This window comes from Globicephala melas, chromosome 1, assembly GCF_963455315.2.
Source record: "Globicephala melas chromosome 1, mGloMel1.2, whole genome shotgun sequence".
NCBI classification, from domain to species: Eukaryota; Metazoa; Chordata; class Mammalia; order Artiodactyla; family Delphinidae; genus Globicephala; species Globicephala melas.
Window position 1 is genome coordinate 120,313,388 of NC_083314.1, and position 22,245 is coordinate 120,335,632.

The 22,245-nt window shown below is 39.0% G+C and overlaps 1 protein-coding gene and 1 pseudogene across 8 annotated transcripts in view; both read right to left on the minus strand.

Annotated features, from left to right (window-relative positions):
- Positions 1 to 12,743, minus strand: part of MIGA1 (mitoguardin 1) — a 91,199-nt gene extending 78,456 nt beyond the window's left edge. For 5 of the 8 annotated variants that reach the window (XM_060304003.1, XM_060303999.1, XM_030866022.2 and 2 more), the window contains exons 1-2: positions 12,650 to 12,743; positions 9,410 to 9,523 (exon numbers count right to left, since the gene is read on the minus strand). In XM_060304003.1, the coding sequence (XP_060159986.1) occupies positions 9,410 to 9,508 (99 nt within the window). In that variant the 5' untranslated portion in view covers positions 9,509 to 9,523; positions 12,650 to 12,743. Of the gene's footprint in view, positions 1 to 9,409; positions 9,524 to 12,402; positions 12,608 to 12,649 lie in introns of those variants that run through there. The other 3 variants (XM_060303992.1, XM_030866023.2, XM_030866024.2) reach the window with 3 other exon arrangements.
- LOC115858293 (2-iminobutanoate/2-iminopropanoate deaminase pseudogene) lies at positions 3,352 to 3,890 on the minus strand (annotated as a pseudogene).
- Positions 12,744 to 22,245: the final 9,502 nt, after the last annotated feature.

A 22,245-nucleotide genomic window follows, 5' to 3' on the forward strand; every position in this document is an offset into this window, starting at 1 on the left:
CAGGTGAATAGCTGAACAAACTGTGGTATATCCATACAATGGAATATTGTTCAGTAATAAAAAAAGAACTGACTACTGATACATGCAACATGCATATATTTCAAAATAATTAGGTTGGGCTTCCCTGGTGGTGCAGTGGTTGAGAGTCTGCCTGCCAATGCAGGCGGCACGGGTTTGTGCCCCAGTCTGGGAAGATCCCACATGCCGCGGAGCGGCTGGGCCCGTGAGCCATGGTCGCTGAGCCTGCGCGTCCAGAGCCTGTGCCCCGCAACGGGAGAGGCCACAGCAGTGAGAGGCCCGCGTACCACAAAAAAAAAAAAAAAAAAAATTAGGTTGAGTCAAAAAAAGCCAGACAAAAGGAAGTACATACTATATGATTCCATTTATACAAAATTCTAGAAAATGCAAACTAATCTATAGTGACAAAAAGCAGATCAGTGCTTGCCTGGGGAAAAGTGGGGGAGGGGAGTTGGACAGGAAGATGCAAAGGCAGAGATTACAAAAGGGAATGATAGACTTTTAGAGATCACAGGTATGTTTATTACCCTGACTGTGCCAAGGATTTCACAGGCATATACACATATATGTTAAAACTTAAATTGTATTCTTTAAACACGTATAGTTTAACGTGTGTCAATTTTACCTCAATAAAGCTGTTTTTGAAAAATAACATCTTCGGGACTTCCCTGGTGGTGCACTGGTTAAGAACCCACCTGCCAATGCAAGGGACACGGGTTCAAGCCCTGGTCCAGGAAGATCCCACATGCCATGGAGCAACTAAGCCCGTTCACAACTACTGAGCCTGCGCTCTAAAACCCGCAAGCCACAACTACTGAAGCCCATGCACCTAGAGCCTGTGCTCCGCAACAAGAGGAGCCACTGCAATGAGAAGCTCGTGCGCCGCAACAAGGAGTAGCCCTCGCTCACCACAACTAGAGAAAGCCCACGCACAGCAACAAAGACCCAATGCAGCCAAAAATAAATAATAAATAAAATTTTTAAACTAAATAAATAAAAAAAAAAACATCTTGGTTCTACACATAAATCCAAAATAACTGCTCATTTTTGGTATACCAGAAATTATTTACCTCCACTTGCCATTATTATTTGGCCTCAGCGACTGTAATCTAACAAAAAGTTAAAACTATTCTTACTCTACTTTTCTTTCAAATCCATTTAATTTCTTCCAAAACTATCATGGAAAATTGGAACATTCCAATGTTGCCTCAGATTTTTTCCTTTTGCAAACTGTAAGAATTATTCTCTTCAGTAATGTATCCATACAGGAATTGCCAAATCTTTGTTTCTTTCCATTTCTATGTTTTTCCCTCTGGAACCATAGCTCCAGTGTTCACTGCAAGCAAATGAGATTCAGGGAAAAAAAACAAAACAAAACAGTTCCTGGAATTTGGATGCTAAACAACCAATAATAAAATAAATTCTAAAAAATAGCACTATTATTAAGAACACCTTACTTTTCACTATATTTTATGAACTGCCTTAACTTCATTACCCCCAAAAAATGTTTCTTAGATCAAATATAAAAATTACTATTTACTGAATAAGCAAATGTAAGATAACAAAATTAAGACCTCAACTAAAGAAAATAATCTATTGGGAGTTCCCTGGTGGACTAGTGGTTAGGATGCGGCACTTTCACTGCTGTGGCCTGGTTTCAATCCCTCCTCAGGGAACTGAGATCCCATAAGCCATGTGGTGCAGCCAAAAAAAAGAAAAAATAAAGGAAAGAAAGAAAATAATCTATTAACACAGGCCCAGCCATAACTAAGTGATCACATGTTCTTAAATTGTCAGTTCTGCTATATCTTAGGGCACTGAAGTTAGAGAACTATTAGGAGACATAAATACAAAATTAAAACTACTGTCAGAAATATAACATGCTTTTATTAATATGAATTCAAATACAATATAAATCAATTCACTTTTATTAAGATACAAGTTCTGTGTATATGTTAAATATTTTTACATAAAAGACCCATTACAACTTACAGTCCTAATCTCATGAAAAAAGAAACCTTTCCATGACAAAAATAAGGTAAATTTCCCAGGAAAAGATTTTTATCACAAGTAATCTAGATGACACAAGGTTTGAAAGTCTCTATTACTCCTGCCTATCACTTCTCATTTTGTTACTTCTTTCTTCCCCAGAGGAAAGTCAATTACTTCCTATTATCATTGCCTGGAACACTGAAAATACTGCATCTCTGAATCCCAAATTCTGAGGGGCTTTTCGAGGTGATACAGTTCCTTACCCCCAGACAAAATGGAAACCAGACATGTGTCCTATTCATTCAACATGAACTGAGTACCAACTTATGGGCCAAACACTGAGAATACAAAGAAAGGAATAAGACACTGTTCCTGGTGCTCAGATTTCACAATCCTCCCCACTCCATAACCCGATGCCATTGTTTAATGTTCTTGTCAAGTTTCCCCCCTCATCTAATGTTCTCTGGAGACAGAATAGCTATTTAGTCACACACACGTCTCCTGCTCCAATAACCTATTTCCCTTTATTCAGCATGAAGTTCTAACTAGAACTAAGTTGATCTATTCCTCTAACACAGTACTTAACACTCCTTTTTTTTTTTGGCAGGGGGACTCTTAAGAGCGTTACTGAAGTTCTAAGCTCAATAATGCCAGGGATTATATCTAGATCTTGTTCACCACTTTATATCAACTGAAACAGAGTAGATACTCAATAAACATAGTTTGAATGAATCTCTCTGGTAACTTGAACACACCACATGTCATATGCTAACTGTGACCTTTGGACAAATGAGAATAATACCGTCTTCCTCACAGGGTTGTTGTGAAAGGAGATAACATACGTAAAGTTATATCTGACACATAGTACACATTCCAAAAATATGTACTCTTATTATTTTAATTAAAAAAAATGTTTTTAAACAAACACCTTATTTTGATTTTATTTTATTTAGTTTTTAAAATCTGCATGCTATTTTATTTCCATTAGAAAAATATTATCTATATAAAATTTGGTCCAGTTTCTTCTCCTTTACCTCTAACATTCAAACTTAAATAATTTTACTCAAGTAAAAGCAGAATCATGTATCTGACATGAAAACTAAATATTTCACATCATTAAATTAATAGTTTAACTGAATTAGGTGTGCTCTTTATTATTTCTCAGGAATAGTAACTCATCTTTCCTACATGTTATTTCCCTTTATTTTTATTTTTCTGAGTAACTATGTAATGTGTGTCTCTTTTCCCACATCCAGTAATATGAGTGTTATAGAAGTGTAATTTATAACTTCAGTAACTAGATTCATTATTAATCTTCAACTCATGTTCAATTCCCCTTATTATATGGTATTTCCATAATAACTTCAGATATTTCAGTCAACCTTACACTTTCCAACAAAGACTGTAAGAATTAAGAATTAATTTAAAAACATTATTAAAATTCCAGACTAAGTAACACTGGGCCCACTTAGAGTGATGTTGTCACAAGGTCCTTGGACAGCTACTGCTTCAATCTCAACACGGCCTCCTTTGGGCAAAGCAGCAACCTGGTAAGCAGCTCTTGCAGGAAAACTACTCTGGAAATATTGTTTGTAGATGTCACTGACAGTATTGAAGTCATTTATGTCAGCAAGCAAAACAGTTGTTTTTACCACATTGGTGAAGGCATAGCCTGCTGCTTTCGGAATTTCACCCAAGTTTGGAAGAGCTTGTTTAGCCTCTTCTGCCACCCCTCCTGGCACAAGCTGTCCACTTGCAGGATCCATGCCTAGCTGTCCTGAAATGTAAATGGTCCTGTCGACTAACACAGCCTGACTGTAGGGACCAATGGCCGCTGGGGCTTTCACGGTGCTGATCACCTTTCTGATCAAAGACGACATGGTTAATCCTTTTCCCTTGCCACCCCTCAGAGACAACTACCCTGTACACTGCTCCTACTTGCATCTCACGGGTCTCTGAAATAATTTTAAATTTACAGAAAAGTTGCAAAGATAGTAGAGAAAGTTCCCATACCACTCAGTTTTTCTCTGATAGTAACATCCTACATAACCATAGTACTCTTGTCAAAACTGAGAAATTAACATTAGTACAATATTAACTAAACTATATATTCTGATTTTACCAGTTTTCCCACTAATGTTCTTTTTCTATTCTAAGGCCAACTCAAGATACCACACTACATTTAGACAGATTTTTATTTTTTAAGTGCTTAGTTAATTCTTAGCCTTTTCCACATAACACTCTGAATTTGGAGAATCAACAAAACTATTTAAAGCTACAGAACTGTCTGAACAAGAACTCTGAGCTTTTCCTTGGTCTTTTCTTGGTCCTTTGATGCTATTCCAACTATAGCCTACTCTCTTAGTACAGGGCCAACAAACTTTTTTGGTAAAGGCCAGGTAAATTATTTTAGGCTTGTGGAACATACAGTCTCTACTGCAACCACTGAACACTGCTGTTGTAGCACAAAATCAGTCACAGATAATACATTAACAAATGAACGTGGCTGTGTTCCAATAAAACTTTACTTGTAAAAACAGGCAGCGGCCAGGATTTGGCCCATAGCCTGTAGGTTGCTGACCCACCTTAGTGCATTTCATAACATGGAATGAGTTTTGGATACGCAATACCATGACTGAGAGTAGAGGATGTATCCTTAAGTTTACTTGCAATGATTCCTTATATTATTTTTTAAAAAAATATTCCATGGAACAATGTGGACAATAGTCCTGGCCTCAGAAAATTATTCTTAGGATTGAAAAGCAGGTTGTATAGTAGAATCAGTGTGGACAAAACACACAAAAATAACTGGCAAAAATCCCAAAGCTTTGGGGAGTGCAAAACAATACTATCCTTATGGAAGGAAATTTAACAACATCCATCAAAATTTAAATACATTTACTCTTTGACCCAGAAATCCAAAGTCTAAAAGTTTATCTTATACCTGTACCTATGTGAATTGAAGTATATCAAGCTTATTCATTATAGCATTGTTTGTAATGAACAAGATCAGAAACAACCCAAATGTCCATATACAGAAACATCATGTAGCTGTAGGAATAAAAACAAAAACAAAAAACTACATATATTAATATGGAAAAATCTCCAGGAAATGTTTTAAGTATAAAAAAAGCAAGAACATAAGTAGTATGATACCTTCTATAAGAAAGAGAAAATAAGAATATATAATTGGGACTTCCCTGGTGGTGCAGTGGTTAAGAATCCACCTGCCAATGCAGGGGACACGGGTTCAAGCCCTGGTCTGGGAAGATCCCACACGCTGTGGAGCAACTAAGCCCATGCGCCACAACTACAGAGCCTGCACTCTAGAGCCTACGAGCCACAACTACTGAGCCCGCACTCCTAGGGCCTGTGCTCTGCAACAAGAGAAGCCACCACAATGAGAAGCCCATGCACAATGAAGAGTAGCCCCTGCTTGCTGCAAGTGGAGAATGTCCGCGCACAGCAATGAAGACCCAACACAGCCATAAATAAATAAATATTTTTAAAAAAACAGAATATAGGACTTCCCTGGTGGTCCAGTGGTTAAGAATCCGCCTTCCAATGCAGGGGACCCGGGTTTGATCCCTGGTTGGGGACCTAAGATCCCACATGCTGTGGGGCAACTAAGCCTGCGTGCCACAACTGCTGAGCCCGCATGCTCTGGAGCCCACACGCCACAACTAGAGAGAAGCCCACATGCCACAACTAAAGAGAAGCCCACACGCCACAACTAAGACCCAACACAGCCGAAGAAAAGAAGGAAAGAAGGGAGGGAGGGAGGGAGGGAGGGAGGGAGGGAGGGAGGGAGGAAGGAAGGAAGGAAGGAAGGAAGGAAGGAAGGAAGGAAGGAAGGAAGGAAGGAAGGAAAATATAATTGCTTTTGCTGATATCTGAATAAAGAAACCTTGAAAGATATTCAAGTAATCTAAACGGTTACCTATAGAAGTGGATAGGAATTGAGAGAAAACATCTCCATGTATGTACGTGTGTATGTGTGTGTGTGTGTGTGTGTGTGTGTGTGTGTGTATTGTTTTTTGTACCATGTAAATGTATTAGCTATTCAAATAATAAATTTTAAAGAATAATATTACTTTAGAATCATTGTAAGGTTTAAAGAGTTTGTAAATGTAACCAATATAAAATCTCTAACACAGTGTTTTACACACAGTGGGTGCTGCTATGTCCTGTTGCTGGTCTTTTTAAATGTCATCCAAATGGTGTGATAACATAAACGAATAAAAGAATAAATACCAAACACTTAGACTCAATATTTTCATCTCTAGGAATCTACCTTAATAAAAATATAAAAATTGGACAAAGATTTAAATATAAATAATGAACTGCTGAAACAACCCAAAAACTCAAAAATAGAGAAATATTCAATAAACTATAGTACACCTATACTTATAAAGCATTTTTAATGACAGAGAAAATGCTCAAAATATACAACTTTATAATCTCAAATGAGGGGGACAGAGTGGTGAGGGTGGGGAATGAGGGATTGGGAAGCAGAGAGATATATGCAGAAATAAAAGACCTAAGTAAAGTACAGCCAGTAAACTTTTATAGAGGGGTTGTTGGCAATTTTTATTTTCTCTTTAATTCTTTTCTGTATTTTTCAAATTTTGTTTTAATCATGTAATCCTAAAAAGGAAAAGAAAGAAAGAGAGAGAAAATGGATTTCGGGATCAAAGAAATGCAAGTTCAAATCCCATATCATATATGCAATTTTAGACAAGTTAATTAAGCTGTTAAAAAGCTGCCAGATTTGTAAAATGGAGATGATACAGAAATTCCAGGGTTATTTTAAGGATTAGAGACATTATATGTAAAGATGACCTAACTAATGTCTTAAACATAGTGAATACTAACCAGTATTATTCTCATACATCTTATCTGTGTAACATCCTCGCCTATATAAAATTATACTAGGGGACTTCCCCAGCAGTCCAGTGGTTAAGACTCCACACTTCCACAGAACAGGGCGTGGATCCAATCCACAGGGATCTAAGATGGGGGAACTAAGGTGGGGGAACTGGTTGGGAAACTAAGATCCCACATGCTGTGTGGCATGGTGAAAAAAAGAAAAAGAGAGAAAAATAAAATAAAATTATACTATATTTTATCAATCTAAGGTACTATTCCTTTTAAGATGCAAGGAAGTTTTAGAAATGTTGAAATGTGAAAAATGATCATCTTAGATTTGATGAAATTCAGTGTTTAAGTTTAGTGAAATAAATGCTACTTTCCATACGTATCTTTTTATTTACTACAATGGAGTGTAAACTGCATTAGAAGCATATATTAAAAATAACAGGAGGGACTTCCCTGGTGGCACAGTGGTTAAGAATCCACCTGTCAATGCAGAGGACACGAGTTCAAGCCCTGATCCGGGAAGATCCCACATGCCATGGAGCAACTAAGCCCATGCGCCACAACTACTGAGCCTGCACTCCGGAGCCTGCGAGTCACAACTACTAAATCCCGTGCACCTACAGCCCGTGCTCCACAACAAGAGAAGCCACTGCAATGAGAAGCCCACGCACCACAACGAAGAGTAGCCCCTGCTCGCAGCAAACAGAGAAAGGCTGTGTGCAGCAAGAAAGACCCAATGCAGGCAAAAAAATAAATAAATAAATTTTATTTTAAAAAAAAAATTAAAAAATGGGCTTCCTGGGTGGCACAGTGGTTGAGAGTCTGCCTGCCGATGCAGGGGACATGGGTTTGTGCCCCAATCCGGGAAGATCCCACATGCCGTGGAGCAGCTGGGCCCGTGAGCCATGGCCGCTGAGCCTGCGCATCTGGAGCCTGTGCTCCGCGGCGGGAGAGGCCACAGTAGTGAGAGGCCCACGTACGGCAACAAAAAAAAAAATACACACACACACACACACACACACACACACATATATACACACACAAATAAGGATTGGGAATTCCCTGGCGGTCCAGTGCTTAGGACTCAGTGCTTTCACTGCTAGGGCCTGAGTTCAATCCCTGGTCGGGGAACTAGGATCCTGCAGGCCGTGCAGCTTCTATGTTTCTATATAAGATACACGAATGGATAGTAAGCACGTGAAAAGATGCTCAACATGACTAATTAGGGAAATGCAAATCAAAACCACGGTGAGATACCAACTCACTACCATGAGTGGCTACTATTAAAAAAACAGAAAACAAGTGTTGGCAATGATGTAAAGAAACTGGAACCCTTGTGCAGTGCTGGTAGAAATAAAAAATGGTACAACCACTATTATAAACAGTATGGCAATTCCTCAAAAAATTAAAAATAGAATTACCATATGATGCAGAAATCTCACTTCTGGGTATATACCCAAAATAACTGAAAGCAGGAATCTGAATAGATACTTGTACAGTCATGTTCACAGCAGCATTAGTCACAAAAGCCAAAAGGTAGAAGCAACCCAAGTTCCAGCAATGAATGAATGAATAAACAAAATGTGGTATATTCATAAAATCAAATGTTATCCAACTTGGGGAAAAAGAGGGAATTCTGACACATGCTACAACATGGATGAACCTTGAAAACATTTTGCTAAGTGAAGTAAGCCAGTCACAAAAAGGCAAATACTATGTAACTCCACTTATGAGGTACCTAGAGTAGTCAAATCAAATCCATAGAGACAGAATAGAGAATGGTGGTTGCCAGTGGCTGGTGGGAGCGGGAATAAAGAATTGCTGTTTAGTGGCTCCAGAGTTCCAGTTTTGCAAGATGAAAAGAGTTCTCAAGATTGGTTGCACAATAGTGTCAATGTACCTAATGCTACTGAACTGCACATTTAAAAATGGTTAAAATGGTAAATTTTTTTTTTTTTTTTTTGCGGTACGCGGGCCTCTCACTGTTGTGGCCTCTCCTGTTGCGGAGCACAGGCTCCGGACGCGCAGGCCCAGCGGCCATGGCTCATGGGCCCAGCCGCTCCGTGGCATGTGGGATCTTCCCGGACCGGGGCACGAACCTGTGTCCCCTGCATCGGCAGGCGGACTCTCAACCACTGCGCCACCAGGGAAGCCCTAAAATGGTAAATTTTATGTTACATATATTTTACCACAATAAAATAAAGTTAAAATTAAAGGACTGTAATAGTGAGAACAAGCCTATCTGAATAATATAATTCTCTGAAAATAACTGTAATAGACTGTAAATTCACTTAAGGTAGGAAGATTTTTTTAAAGTAATACACTCTCCTTTTAAGAGTTATGAATATGATAACAACAAAAAAACGTGAAATAAATAAAAACCAAGTAAGTTTTAAACTACTTTAATAAACACTTTGAAGCATTTAAAACCCAAATGAAATTTAAATACTGTAAACACAATACGCTCTGAGCAACAGACTTATTATTCAACTTCGTATTTCATTTTTTTTTTTTTTTTTACCTGGCAGAGAGAATAGTACCAAGACAGAGGAAGATCAAACACTCTTAGTGCTGCTGTCCTCAGGGAAAACTGTGATTCACTTACTGTTTCTTCTGACATGACTCCTCTTCTAATCTTCAATAAATGAAACAAAAAATATATTAGCCACAAAGATTTCTGGTTATTCTATAAATGAAAGATACAAATTGAAAATTTAACTCTTTTTAAACAGCTTTCTTTTTTGCACTTAATTAAACAGCTGTCTTTTTTGCACACTAACCTGAAGAAAATAACATTCTGAGCCAAATTTACTTGAGCTAAAAGTTTATTAATCACCAAAGTAACCAAAAAGAAAATGAGTTAGATTTCAATTTTGAGTTCAAGTAGTAAATTTTCCTTAGAAAACTGCAGGTTCTAGATTCTCTCTTTTCTGGTTAAATAATTGTTTCAGCTGTTAAATAGTAATTTAAAATATTTTTCTTCCCACTTATTTCCTTCCAATAACAGCATTGGGTGGGGGCAGGTACTGAAAGAAATCTGATTGGAATCTTGACTCTAGGGGCTAAAAATGAACCTCAGGGCTCACTGAACTTCACAACTCATGCATTTATTCTCCTACTGTCCCGTTTTAGAAAAATTTTTATTTTATACTGGAATATAGTTGATCCTACTATCCCATTTTAAAGCTCTTGAAAGAAATGACATACATGCTATGAAATTTTAATATTGTTTGAATGCCTATTTCTATTGAAACCAAAGAAGGAAACATCAGTTGTCCACAGAGAAGGCAGTCATCACTGAGAGAGGCCCTTAAAGGTAGCACAACACTGACAGAAATATGATGGTTCAGGGTCTGGGTCTATGCTTTGTAGAGCCAGAAACTCAATTTTATCAGTGTACCCAGCTGGATACACACTAAACAAATTCACAGAGTATTAATATAAATTAGTTTACAAATTTGCTCATTTATAATAAGGAAATACACTATCTAGTGAAAGAATACCTTTATATGCTATCGAAACATACCCTTTCTGAAATAAGACATTGCAGGGAGTTGAATTAAGTATAAAAGGCTGTGTGGTGAGCACAAAATTAATGGACCCTAAGGAATATTTCATACAAGCTGGGAAAGAGCCTGATGTACAAGAGTAGGCTTCCCCACTAGCCAGAATGTTTAGGCCTACCGAATTCAATACTTCTTTCCCTTGCAGAGTGCTGTACAAACTACCAAAGAGAAAACAGAAACTACCAACAATCCCTCTATAAAAACTTATTTGCTATACTTTAAGTCCTTTATTTCTGCATATATCTCTGCTCTCTTTTTCTAAACTCTAGTAGACCAATCCCTTCCGTTAATAACCCCCGTTTTTTTTTTTTTTCGGACAACTATCAAAACTACTGATTAAGAGCTTCCCTGGTGGCGCAGTGGTTGAGAGTCCGCCTGCCGATGCAGGACGCGGGTTCGTGCCCCAGTCCGGGAAGATCCCACGTGCTGCGGAGCGGCTGGGCCCGTGAGCCATGGCCGCTGGGCCTGCGCGTCCGGAGCCTGTGCTCCGCAACGGGAGAGGCCACAGCAGTGAGAGACCCGCGTACCGACAAACAAACAAACAAACAAACAAACAAAAACTACTGATTAAGTAGTAGTTTCCTTTCACATCAAGCACAGTAATACTTCTTAAGGTGGGTTACTGCTACTGACCGTTTACCTTTTCCCTATTAGGGACACTAAAGGAGTATAAACTTAATTCCCCCTCACTCATATTCTAATTAGAATATTTCAGCTCAGTGTAATTAGTTCTAATTGAAGTACATTTATTCTAACCAACAAACTGTGATAGAGACATATTATTCAGAAATACAAAGGAAATCATGAAGAAACAGTTAAACAAGTGAAAAATAGACTTCTGAGGAATGAGACTAGGGATGTTGGGAGGCTGGGCAGGGAACCACTATTTTTCATTATAAGTGCTTCTGTAATATTTGATTGTTTAAGTGCCTACATGTACTTCTTTTTTGAAATGTTACACAAAAAAAAGGAGGGGAAGCACATTTATCCCCCCCCTCAAAAAAAACCCCCCAAAAACCTGACAATTTCTTTTAGAGAAACATTTTTGGTAATGAAATAGATTCTGGATCATTAAAGCTATCTGTGCTATTGAATTAAAAAAAAAAAAAAGATACTGAGAGTAATTCACCCAAAGTGATTTTCTCCATAACAAAGTTCCAGATTTTTAAGCAGAGGAGAAAGAAAATAAAGCAATCACTTCAATTTGCTGCAGGGGTTTTCTTAAAAGAATTCTGACAAATTTCTATTTTTGCATTCTAACCACCTCATTCCCTTTCATTTAAAATCACTGAGGAAGTGATTCCAAACTTAATCACTAATAACTGAATAGCTTTTAAAAACTGGTCATTTCAGTTGCTTTCATAAATATTAATTTTAAAAAACATGAAGGCAGTTTCATGATTATTCGAATTTCGAGAGGGGGGTCTAAAACATCACTAAAAATATTATACTCTGTAATATTACTCGCTTCTCTCCATTCTAACCACGAGAGAGTTAAAAATAAGTGTCATAAATAGAATTTGTTTCTTAAACACCCTAAAATTGAACTTTATAATCCAAGCAAGAATGAAAGTCTAAAATATCCACAAAATTTTGATAATCTATACAACCGAAATCTGAGAAGATCCTTGAAATACAGCAAAAAATGCTTACTTGCAATAATGATAAAAAATAAAGGTCTGTGCACGAGCAAGACCTTTTGGAGTCCTCCCTCCAGAAAATAAAAGTTGAAAAACTTTATTTACATTAGGCCTCTAACGCCACAAACCTCCCGATGCTAAATTATTCTCGGAAAGCATCTTCAAGGAAAGCGTAATCTTCCACATCCAAAAACCACTCCCTGCTCAAACCACTGACATTCTTGCAGGAACTTGTACCACACTAGCCCCTCCCTCAGGCCTCCCTCACCCCCACCGCGCTCTCCTCTGAGGGCTTCCTTTTTCTTTACCAAGAAGACCAGGAAAGGGGCTCCCTCTCGGTTCAGCCGCCCCGACCGACCCTCGCTCCGGCTCCAAGCGGTCGCCAGCCCACCCTGATTCAGCGGTCCCGGGCGGGCCTCCCTCCGGCTTTCTGTTCTTCCACCCACACTCGGAGTCCAGAGGTCGCAGGCTGGCGCTCTTGCCCGCCCTGCAGCCTCTACCCCGTGTCCGCTGCGACCCCACCCGACCCTCCGCCCGCCTGCTCCATCCGCGTACCTGGCGCTCCAGGGTACGTGTAGCCTGCCCACGCCTACTTCCCCGCCGCAGCGAGCCGCAGGCCGACCCCGGGGGCGGAGTCCTTCCGGGGTCAGGAGTGGGACGGTGGAGAGAAAGTCGCGGGGGCCTCCTAGCCTTTCTGCGTGAGGGGCTACGTGTGAAGCAGCTCCCGCCATTTTTGTTTAGGGTAGAGGCTCTCGCCCTGCCAGATAGATGTAAAATACAGAATGGAAGAATTGCGTCCTCTTACAGTGCTGTCAAGAGCTAGCACCCTAGTTCGTAACCATTTGAGGGCTCTAGGACCATACTATGAATCTGGTGAAAACTATGGGGCCTTTTCCCCATATGTCATTTAAATACAGTGTTAAAAAAATACACTCACATACTATTAAAAGAAAAAATTGTGTGTGTGTGTGTGTGTGTGTGTGTGTATATATATATATATATATATATATATATGAGGTTAGATGCCCAAAACCAATCCACAGGTCCCAGATTAAGAACTACTATAGACGCTCAGCCCCCAAACAAATTAATGTTGAGGTATTCCAATCCTGTAGTAATGATGAAGTTATTATTGATTTCAATTCCTCTTTAGCTTTTCTCCACATTTCCTACTGAATTAGGCTACCAAATAATATGTGAATATGGTCAACTCTGGGGGGTTAGGCAATGTATTCACAGCTCCGAGGTTCTGTCTAATACACAGTAAACTAATAGGGTGGGAGGGAGAACAACAGAAAACAACATGCTGTTTCTATGTGCAGTCCTGAGCCAAAACATTCCATCAGAATTGCAGATTTTAAAATTCCAATTTCTGAGCATATTTGTGGTGAAAAGACAAAATAATTTTGTAAGGATTGCTAAAACATGAGAGCACATGCTACTATTCCTATCTAAGAATCAAGAATGAACAGTCTTTTCTGGTAGTGTTCGAAATTCCCATTTAGTGAAATGGAAAATAGGGAGAATGGTAATGCCAGTGTCTGACGTTACCGGATGAACAATAGCTAAAAATACACAGACTGAGTTGTGTGTGAAAGTATTGTGCACTTGTGAACAGTGCTCTTGACACTTAAAGAACCTGGAATTTGTAAGGCTATGTTTGTTTATTCCTCCATCTCCTGTCTGTGCCTCCTCCCTATTTCCCACAACTTCCAAACGTTCAGCCTAATGGGAAGAACAGTAATAATGATGACTCCCACTTAAAGCAACTTTCCTATGAACACTCTCTCCTTTAATTCCACAATAACCATTATGAGAAAGGTATTATTACACACTGGGTATGGATTTTACTCTTTAACAGGAGAATAAGAACTATCAGATTGTATTTATTTTGCTAAATCAGTGTAATTTGCTCCAAGCCTCCCTTCTCCTGGGTTACCAGAATATTCAATCTTAGTCATTATTGAATATATCAGGTAGGATGCTGTTAGCTAGAAGCGAAAGAAAACTGAACAAATAGTAGCTTAAACCATAGGACAGGGTGGTCCATGTGGATGTTAGCAACAGATGGACACAGTCTTATATTTGAACATTGATATCTTTGATATCTTCTGCTATCCTGGCCCAGGAAAAAAAAAAATGGCACTTGGATTAATTCTAAAGGTCTGATCCTCTCCCAGATAACCAAAGTCATCATGTAGTGCTCACCAAACCAGGAAGTGGAATTCATGAAATAATATTAGTTGTTGCTATTGTTCAAATACTGAGGTACTTGCTACATCAACCATTAGTGAATTTGGGTATCCTGTCTGCGTAGTATTGAACAATACTGTGGAGTCAGATTGCCACGGTTTGAATTCTTTCTCTGCCACTTACTAGGTGCATGGTCTTAGGCAAGGTACTAACCCTCATTATGCCTCAGTTTCCTCATTGGGATGTTGAGAAGAGAAATGTAATAATACTTGTAAAGCACTAAGAATCTTATATAGGTATTTTTTTAGGATTAAAAAATTTTTTATTAGATTATAGTTGATGTACAATGTTGTGTTACTTTCTGCTGTACAGCAAAGTGAGTCAGTTATACATATACATATATCCTCTTTTTTAAAATAAATTTATTTGTTTATTTATGGCTGTGTTGGGTCTTCCTTGCTGTGCGTGGGCTTTCTCTAGTTGCGGCGAGCGGGGGCTACCCTTTGTTGCGGTGTGCGGGCTTATTGCGGTGACTTCTCTTGTTGTGGAGCATGGGCTCTAGGCATGCAGGCTTCAGTAGTTGTGTCACACAGGCTCAGTAGTTGCGCACAGGCTTAGTTGCTCCATGGCATGTGGGATCTTCCTGGACCAGGGCTCGAACCCATGTCCCATGCATTGGCAGGCAGATTCTTAACAACGGTGCCACCAGGGAAGTCCCATAGTTATCTATTTTATATGGTGGTGTGTATGTCGATCCCAATCTCCCATTTATCCCTCCCCACCTAAGATTCTTATATAAGTTTTTAACTTGGGTTACTTGTACTTCTGTGGAATCCAAGGATAAAACTCTTATTTCCATATAATTGGTTTCCTTGGTAATCCTACATATTTTATTTTATATGCATAGAAACATTACTTTGAGAAAGGGGTCCATAGGATTTACCAGAATGTCAATGGAATCCATTGACATCAAAATCCAATGACATCAAAAAATGGTTAAGAACTTAGAACATTCCCTGGCACATATTTCTAAGATATATGGCATATCAAGTGGGACTTTTCCATGTCTTTCAGCAGAAGCTCCAAAGCTGAGCAAAATAGATGCCAAGTGCCCTGAACATTCTAAAAAAGAATGCTAAATCATCCACACAGGGCATGCTAGGAGAAAGGGCAGCCCATTTAGCAACTTTTAGCCCTCATGTACCTCCAGGGAATGATGTGGCAGAATTGATCAAAAAAGATTGGAGAATGGAAATACTCAGGAGACAATTTTCTGGAGTGCTGTGCCTTTTTCATTCTTCTTCCCCAAGAGTGGAGAGAGAAGGGTACTTGCTTATTCCGTCCTATCACCACCTTGAGCCAAGTGAAAGAATTTTAAGAAATTCAGACAATTTGACCTCTGTGCCCTGTAGTTTATGTCACCTGAAAAATCTAAAGGCAACAGACTACCCAAAGAGGCCTTTGATGACTGAGCAGAGAGAGAGGGCTGCAGCAGAAATGCCCTATACTAGCAATCTTGCAAGAAAAGTTTTCCTGTGGACCATGTGAACACCACAGAATGTAGCAGGCTTCAGTTATCTTAAAAGGTCGTATGTTGAAATCAGGAGTTAAGTGGACCATCTATTGATAAAAGGTTAGCTACAGATTTTTTCAAAGTATTAGGAAATGAAACAGTGAAAAGTGCCCAGCAAGGCAGGGGGAGGGGAGGTCATTGAGGAACACATAAAAGGGACCTATAAGAAAAGAGCCAGCTCTTAGGAGTGGGGCACAGGCAGAAAGCACCGAAGTCGTATTTAACTACACTGATTGGGTATATCTGATATTTTATTTCAGACATTTAGGATTACTGCTCAGTCCATCTGAGACAATATATGACCAGTGTACTTCACTAATTATTGATGGAAACAGTGCTTATCAAGTGACAACATTAAACCTGACCAAAGTCTAGCACTTTGACAATTAAAACCAATGACATTACCTAAGTAAATGAATTCTTTTAGGTAATTCATATACCCAATTACCGTTTCCATTAACTGCTAAAACCTGCAGAGTCCCCAGCAATAACTCAAGACCTCCTTTAAATCTACACAATGCCATAGGACATATACTGGCCCTTGTATCTTTGTTCTTATCACCCACCCAAGAGTGTTTGACAAGACTCCTCTACAAGTCAGAACTAAGCCAACCAAGGCATCTAGAACTCAGAGTATTGTTCTAGATGCTAATTTAAAATATCTATTCCATACACATCCAAATATTGCAGATTCAGTTCCTCAGAATGTTAAACATAGAGTACCACATGGCCCAGCAATTCTACGCTTAGACAATAACCAAGAGAAATGAGAACATACATTGAAGTAAAAATTTGTACATGAATGTGCATAGTAGCATTATGCATAATAGCTAAAAAACGAAAGCAACCCAAATGTCTATCAACTGATGAATGGATGAATAAAATGTAGTATATTCATATAATGGAATATTATTTGGCCATAAAAAGGAATGAAGTACTGATACATGCTACAACATGGGTAAACCTTGAAAACATGTTAAGAAGCCAGTCATAAAAGATTATGTTCCTGTATGATTCTGTTTACATGAACCTCCAGAATAGGAAAATCTATTGAGAAAGTAAGTTAGTGACCGCCCAGGGCACAAAGGGCTGAGAGGAAATGGAGGGGACTCCTTAAAGGGTATGGGACTTCTAATGGGTATGGGGTAGTGAGATATTCTAAACTTAGACTGTGGTACTAGTTGTGCAAATCTGTGAATATGCTAAAACTTATTCAATTGTGTACTTTAAATACATGAATTATATAGCATGTGAATTGTATCTCAATAAAGCTGTTACCCCCCAAAATTATTATTGCCATTTCTTAGGTCAAAAAATCGAGGCTTAAAGAGATTATGAAAATGATAAAACCTAGAGATCTGAGGCCAGAGACTGAGGTAGCGCATGCTCTCCCTGCATTGCCTCAGTAGTTATCAAAATGCTAAGCTGCTCCAATAAGAGGCATGCGTTCCATTGGGAAGTATTTACATCAAAATGTAAAATAAAGTGTAAACAACACAGATGTTTTTCTATTAAGAGTTTAGGTAAGCCAGTTTATTCTAAAGTTACTTTAAAGTAAAGAGCAATAGGGAAAAGAAATGAAGATGGTGGAATAGAAGGACGTGCACTCACTCCCTATTGCGAGAGCACCAGAATCACAACTAACTGCTGAACAGTCATCGAAAGGAAGACACTGGAACTCACCAAAAAAGATACGCCACATCCAAAGACAGAGGAGAACCTGCAATGAGATGGTAGGAGAGGTGCAATCACAATAAAATCAAATCCCACAACTGCTGGGTGGGCGACTCACAAACTGGAGAACACTTATACCACAGAAGTCCACCCATTGGAGTGAAGGTTCTGAGCCCCACGTCAGCCTTTCCAACCTGGGTGTCCGGCAACAGGAGGAGGAATTCCTAGAGGATCAGACTTTGAAGGCTAGTGGGATTTGATGCAGGACATTGACAGGTCTGGGGGAAACAGAGACTCCAGTCTTGGAGGGCACACACAAAGTAGTGTGTGCATCAGGACCAGGGGAAGGAGCAGTGACCCCATAGGAGACTGACCCAGACCTACCTGCTAGTGTTGGAGGGTATCCTGCAGAGACAGGGTGGCGATGGCTCACTGTGGGGACAAAGACACTGGCAGCAGAAGTTCTGGGAAGTACTCCTTGCTGTGAGCCCTCCCAGAGATGGCCATTAGCCCCACCAAAGGGCCTGTAGGCTCCAGTGCTGGGTCGCCTCAGGCCAAACACCCAACAGGGAGGGAACCCAGCCCCACCCATCAGCAGACAAGCAGATTAAAGTGTTACTGAGCTCTGCCCACCAGATCAACAGTCAGCTCAACCCACCACCAGTCCCTCCCATCAGGTAGTGTGCACAAGCCTCTTAGATAGCTTCATTCACCAGAGTACAGACAGCAGAAGCAGAACTAAAATTCTGCAGCCTGTGGAAGGAAAACCCCATTCACAGAAAGACAGACAAAGTGAAAAGGCAGAGGACTTTGTACCAGATGAAGAAACAATATAAAACCCCTGAAAAACAACTAAATGAAGTAGAGATAGGTAAACTTCCAGAAAAAGAATTCAGAATAATGATAGTGAAGATGATCCAGGACCTCAGAAAAAGAATGGAGGCAAAGATCGAGAAGATGCAAGAAATGTTTAACAAAGACCGAGAAGAATTAAAGGACAAACACCTAGAAGAATTAAAGAACAAACAAACAGAGATAAACAATACCATAACTGACAGGAAAAATACACTAGAAAGAATCAATAGCACAATAACTGAGGCAGAAGAACGGATAAGTGACCTGGAAGACAGAATGGTGGAATTCACTGCCACGGAACAGAATAAAGAAAAAAAGAATGAAAAGAAATGAAGACAGCCTAAGAGACCTCTGGGACAATATTAAACACACCAACATTCGAATTATAGGGGTCCCAGAAGGAGAGAAGAGAAGGAAAGAAACTTATCAAAGAAAATATTTGAAGAGATTATAGTCGAAAACTTTCCTAACATGGGAAAGGAAATAGCCACCGAAGTCCAGGAAGCGCAGAGAGCCCCAGGAAGGATAAACCCAAGGAGAAACATGCCAAGACACACAGTAATCAAATTGACAAAAATTAAAGACAAATTATTGAAAGCAACAAGGGAAAAATGACAAGTAATATACAAGGGAACTCCCATAAGGTTAACAGCTGATTTCTCAGCAGAAACTCTGCAAGCCAGAAGAGAGTGGCACAATATATTTAAAGTGATGAAAGTTAAGAACCTGCAACCAAGATTACTCTACCTGACAAGGATCTCATTCAGATGCGATGTTGAAATCAAAAGTTTTACAACAGGAAAAGCTAAGAGAATTCAGCACCACCAAATCAGCTCTACAACAAAGGCTAAAGGAACTTCTCTAAGTGGGAAACACAAGAGCAGAAAAGGATTGACAAAGACAAACCCATTACATTAAGAAAATGGTAATAGGAACATACATATCAAAAATTACCTTAAACTTGAATGGATTAAATGCTCCAACCAAAAGACACAGGCTCGCTAAATGGATACAAAAACAAGACCTATATATATGCTATCTACAAGAGACCCACTTCAGACCTAGGGACATATACAGACTGAAGGTGAGGGGATGAAAAAAGATAGTCCATGCAAATGGAAATCAAAAGAAAGCTGGAGTAGCAATACTCAGATAAAATAGACTTTAAAATACAGAATGTTAAAAGGAGGGACACTACATAATGATCAAGGGACCAATCTAAGTAGAAGATATGGCAATTATAAACATATATGCGCCCAACATAGGAGCACCTCAATGCATAACGGAACTGTTAACAGCTATAAAAGAGGAAATCGACGGTAACACAGTAATAGTGGGGAACTTTAGCACCTCACTTACACCAATGGATAAATCATCCAGACAGAAAATTAATAAGGAAACAAAAGCTTTAAATGACACAATAGACCTGATAGATGTAATTGATATTTATAGGACATTCCATCCCAAAACAGCAGATTATACTTTCTTTGCAATTGCACAGGGAACATTCTCCAGGATAGATCACATCTTGGGTCACAAATCAAGCCTCGGTAAATTTAAGAAAATAGAAATAATACCAAGCATCTTTTCCAACCACAACGCTATGAAATTAGAAATCAATTACAGGGAAAAAATGTAAAAAACACAAACACATGGAGGCTAAACAATATGTAACTAAATAGCCAAGAGATCACTAAAGAAATCAAAGAGGAAATCAGAAAATACCTAGAGACAAATGACAACGAAAACAGGATGATCCAAAACCTATAGGATGCAGCAAAAGCAGTTCTAAGACGGAAGTTTATAGCAGTACAAGCCTACCTCAAGGAACAAGAAAAATCTCAAGTAAACAATCTCACCTTATACCTAAAGTAACTACAGAAAGAAGAACAAACAAAACCCAAAGTTAGTAGAAGGAAAGAAATCATAAAGATCAGATCAGAAAAAAATGAAATAGAAACAAAGAAAAGAGTAGCAAAGATCAATAAAACTAAAAGCTTGTTCTTTGAGAAGATAAACAAAATTGATAAACCTTTAGCCAGGCTCATCAAGAAAAAGAGGGAGGGCTTCCCTGGTGGAGCAGTGTTTGAGAGTCCGCCTGCCGATGCAGGGGACACGGGTTCGTGCCCCGGTCCGGGAAGATCCCACATGCTGCGGAGTGGCTGGGCCCGTGAGCCATGGCCGCTGAGCCTGCGCGTCCGGAGCCTGTGCTCTGCAACGGGAGAGACCACACCAGTGAGAGGCCCGCATACCACAAAAAAAGAAAAAAGAAAAAGAGGGAGAGGACTCAAATCAATAAAATTAGAAATGAAAACAGAGAAGTTACGACACCGCAGAAATACAAAGCTTCAGAAGAGAATACAACAAGCAACTATATGCCAATAAAATGGACAACCTAGAAGAAATGGACAAATTTCTTAGAAAGGTATAAGCTTCCAAGACTGAACCAGGAAGAAATGGAAAATATGAACAAACCAATCGCAAGTAATGAAAATGAAACTGTGATTAAAAATCTTCCAACAAGCAAAAGTCCAGGACCAGATGGCTTCACAGGTGAATTCTATCAAACATTTAGAGAAGAGCTAACACCCATCCTTCTCAAACTCTTCCAAAAAATTGCAGCGGAAGGAACACACCCAAACTCATTTTATGAGGCCACCATCACCCTGATACCAAAACCAGATGAAGATACTACAAAAAAAGAAAATTACAGACCAATACCACTGATGAATATAGATGCAAAAATCCTCAACAAAACACTAGCAAACAGAATCCAACAACATATTAAAAGGATCATACACCGTGATCAAGTGGGATTTATCTCAGGGATGTAAGGATTCTTCAATATATGCAAATTAATCAATGTGATACACCATAGTAACAAATTAAAGAATAAAAGCCATATGATCATCTCAATAGATGCAGAAAAAGCTTTTAACAGAATTTAACACCCATTTATGATAAAAAACTCTCCAGAAAGTGGGCATAGAGGGAACCTACCTCAACATAATAAAGTCCATATATAACAAACCCACAGCAAATATCATTCTCAAACTGAAAGCATTTCCTCTAAGATCAGGAACAAGACAAGGATGTCCTGTCTCACTACTGTTATTCAACACTGTTTTGGAAGTCCTAGCCATGGCAATCAGAGAAGTAAAAGAAATAAGAGGAAAACAAATTGGAAAAGAAGAAGTAAAACTGTCACTGTTTGCAGATGACATGACACCATACATAGAGAATCCTAAAGATGCCACCAGAAAGCTACTAGAGTTAATCAATTAATTTGGTAAAGTTGCAGAATAGAAAATTAATTCACAGAAATCTCTTGCATTCCTCTACACTAACAACGAAAGATCAGAAAGAGAAATTAAGGACACAATCCCATTCACCATTGCAACAAAAAGTATAAAATACCTAGGACTAAACCTACCTAAGGAGGTAAAAAAGCTGCACTCAGAAAACTATAAGACACTGATGAAAGAAATCAAAGATGACACAAAGAGATAGAGAGATATACCGTGTTCTTGATTGGAAGAATCAATATTGTGAAAATGACTATACTACCCAAAGCAATCTGCAGTTCATTGTAATCCCTTTCAAATTACCAGTGGCTTTTTTTTTTTTTTTTACAGAACTAAAACAAAAAAATCTTAAAATTTGTATGGAGACACAAAAGACCCCGAATAGCTAAAGCAGTCTTGAGGGAAAAAAATGGAGCTGGAGGAATCAGACTCCCTGACCTCAGACTATACTACAAAGCTACAGTAATCAAGACAATATGGTACTGGCACAAAAACAGAAATATAGATCAATGGAACAGGATAGAAAGCCCAGAGATAAAGCCACACACCTA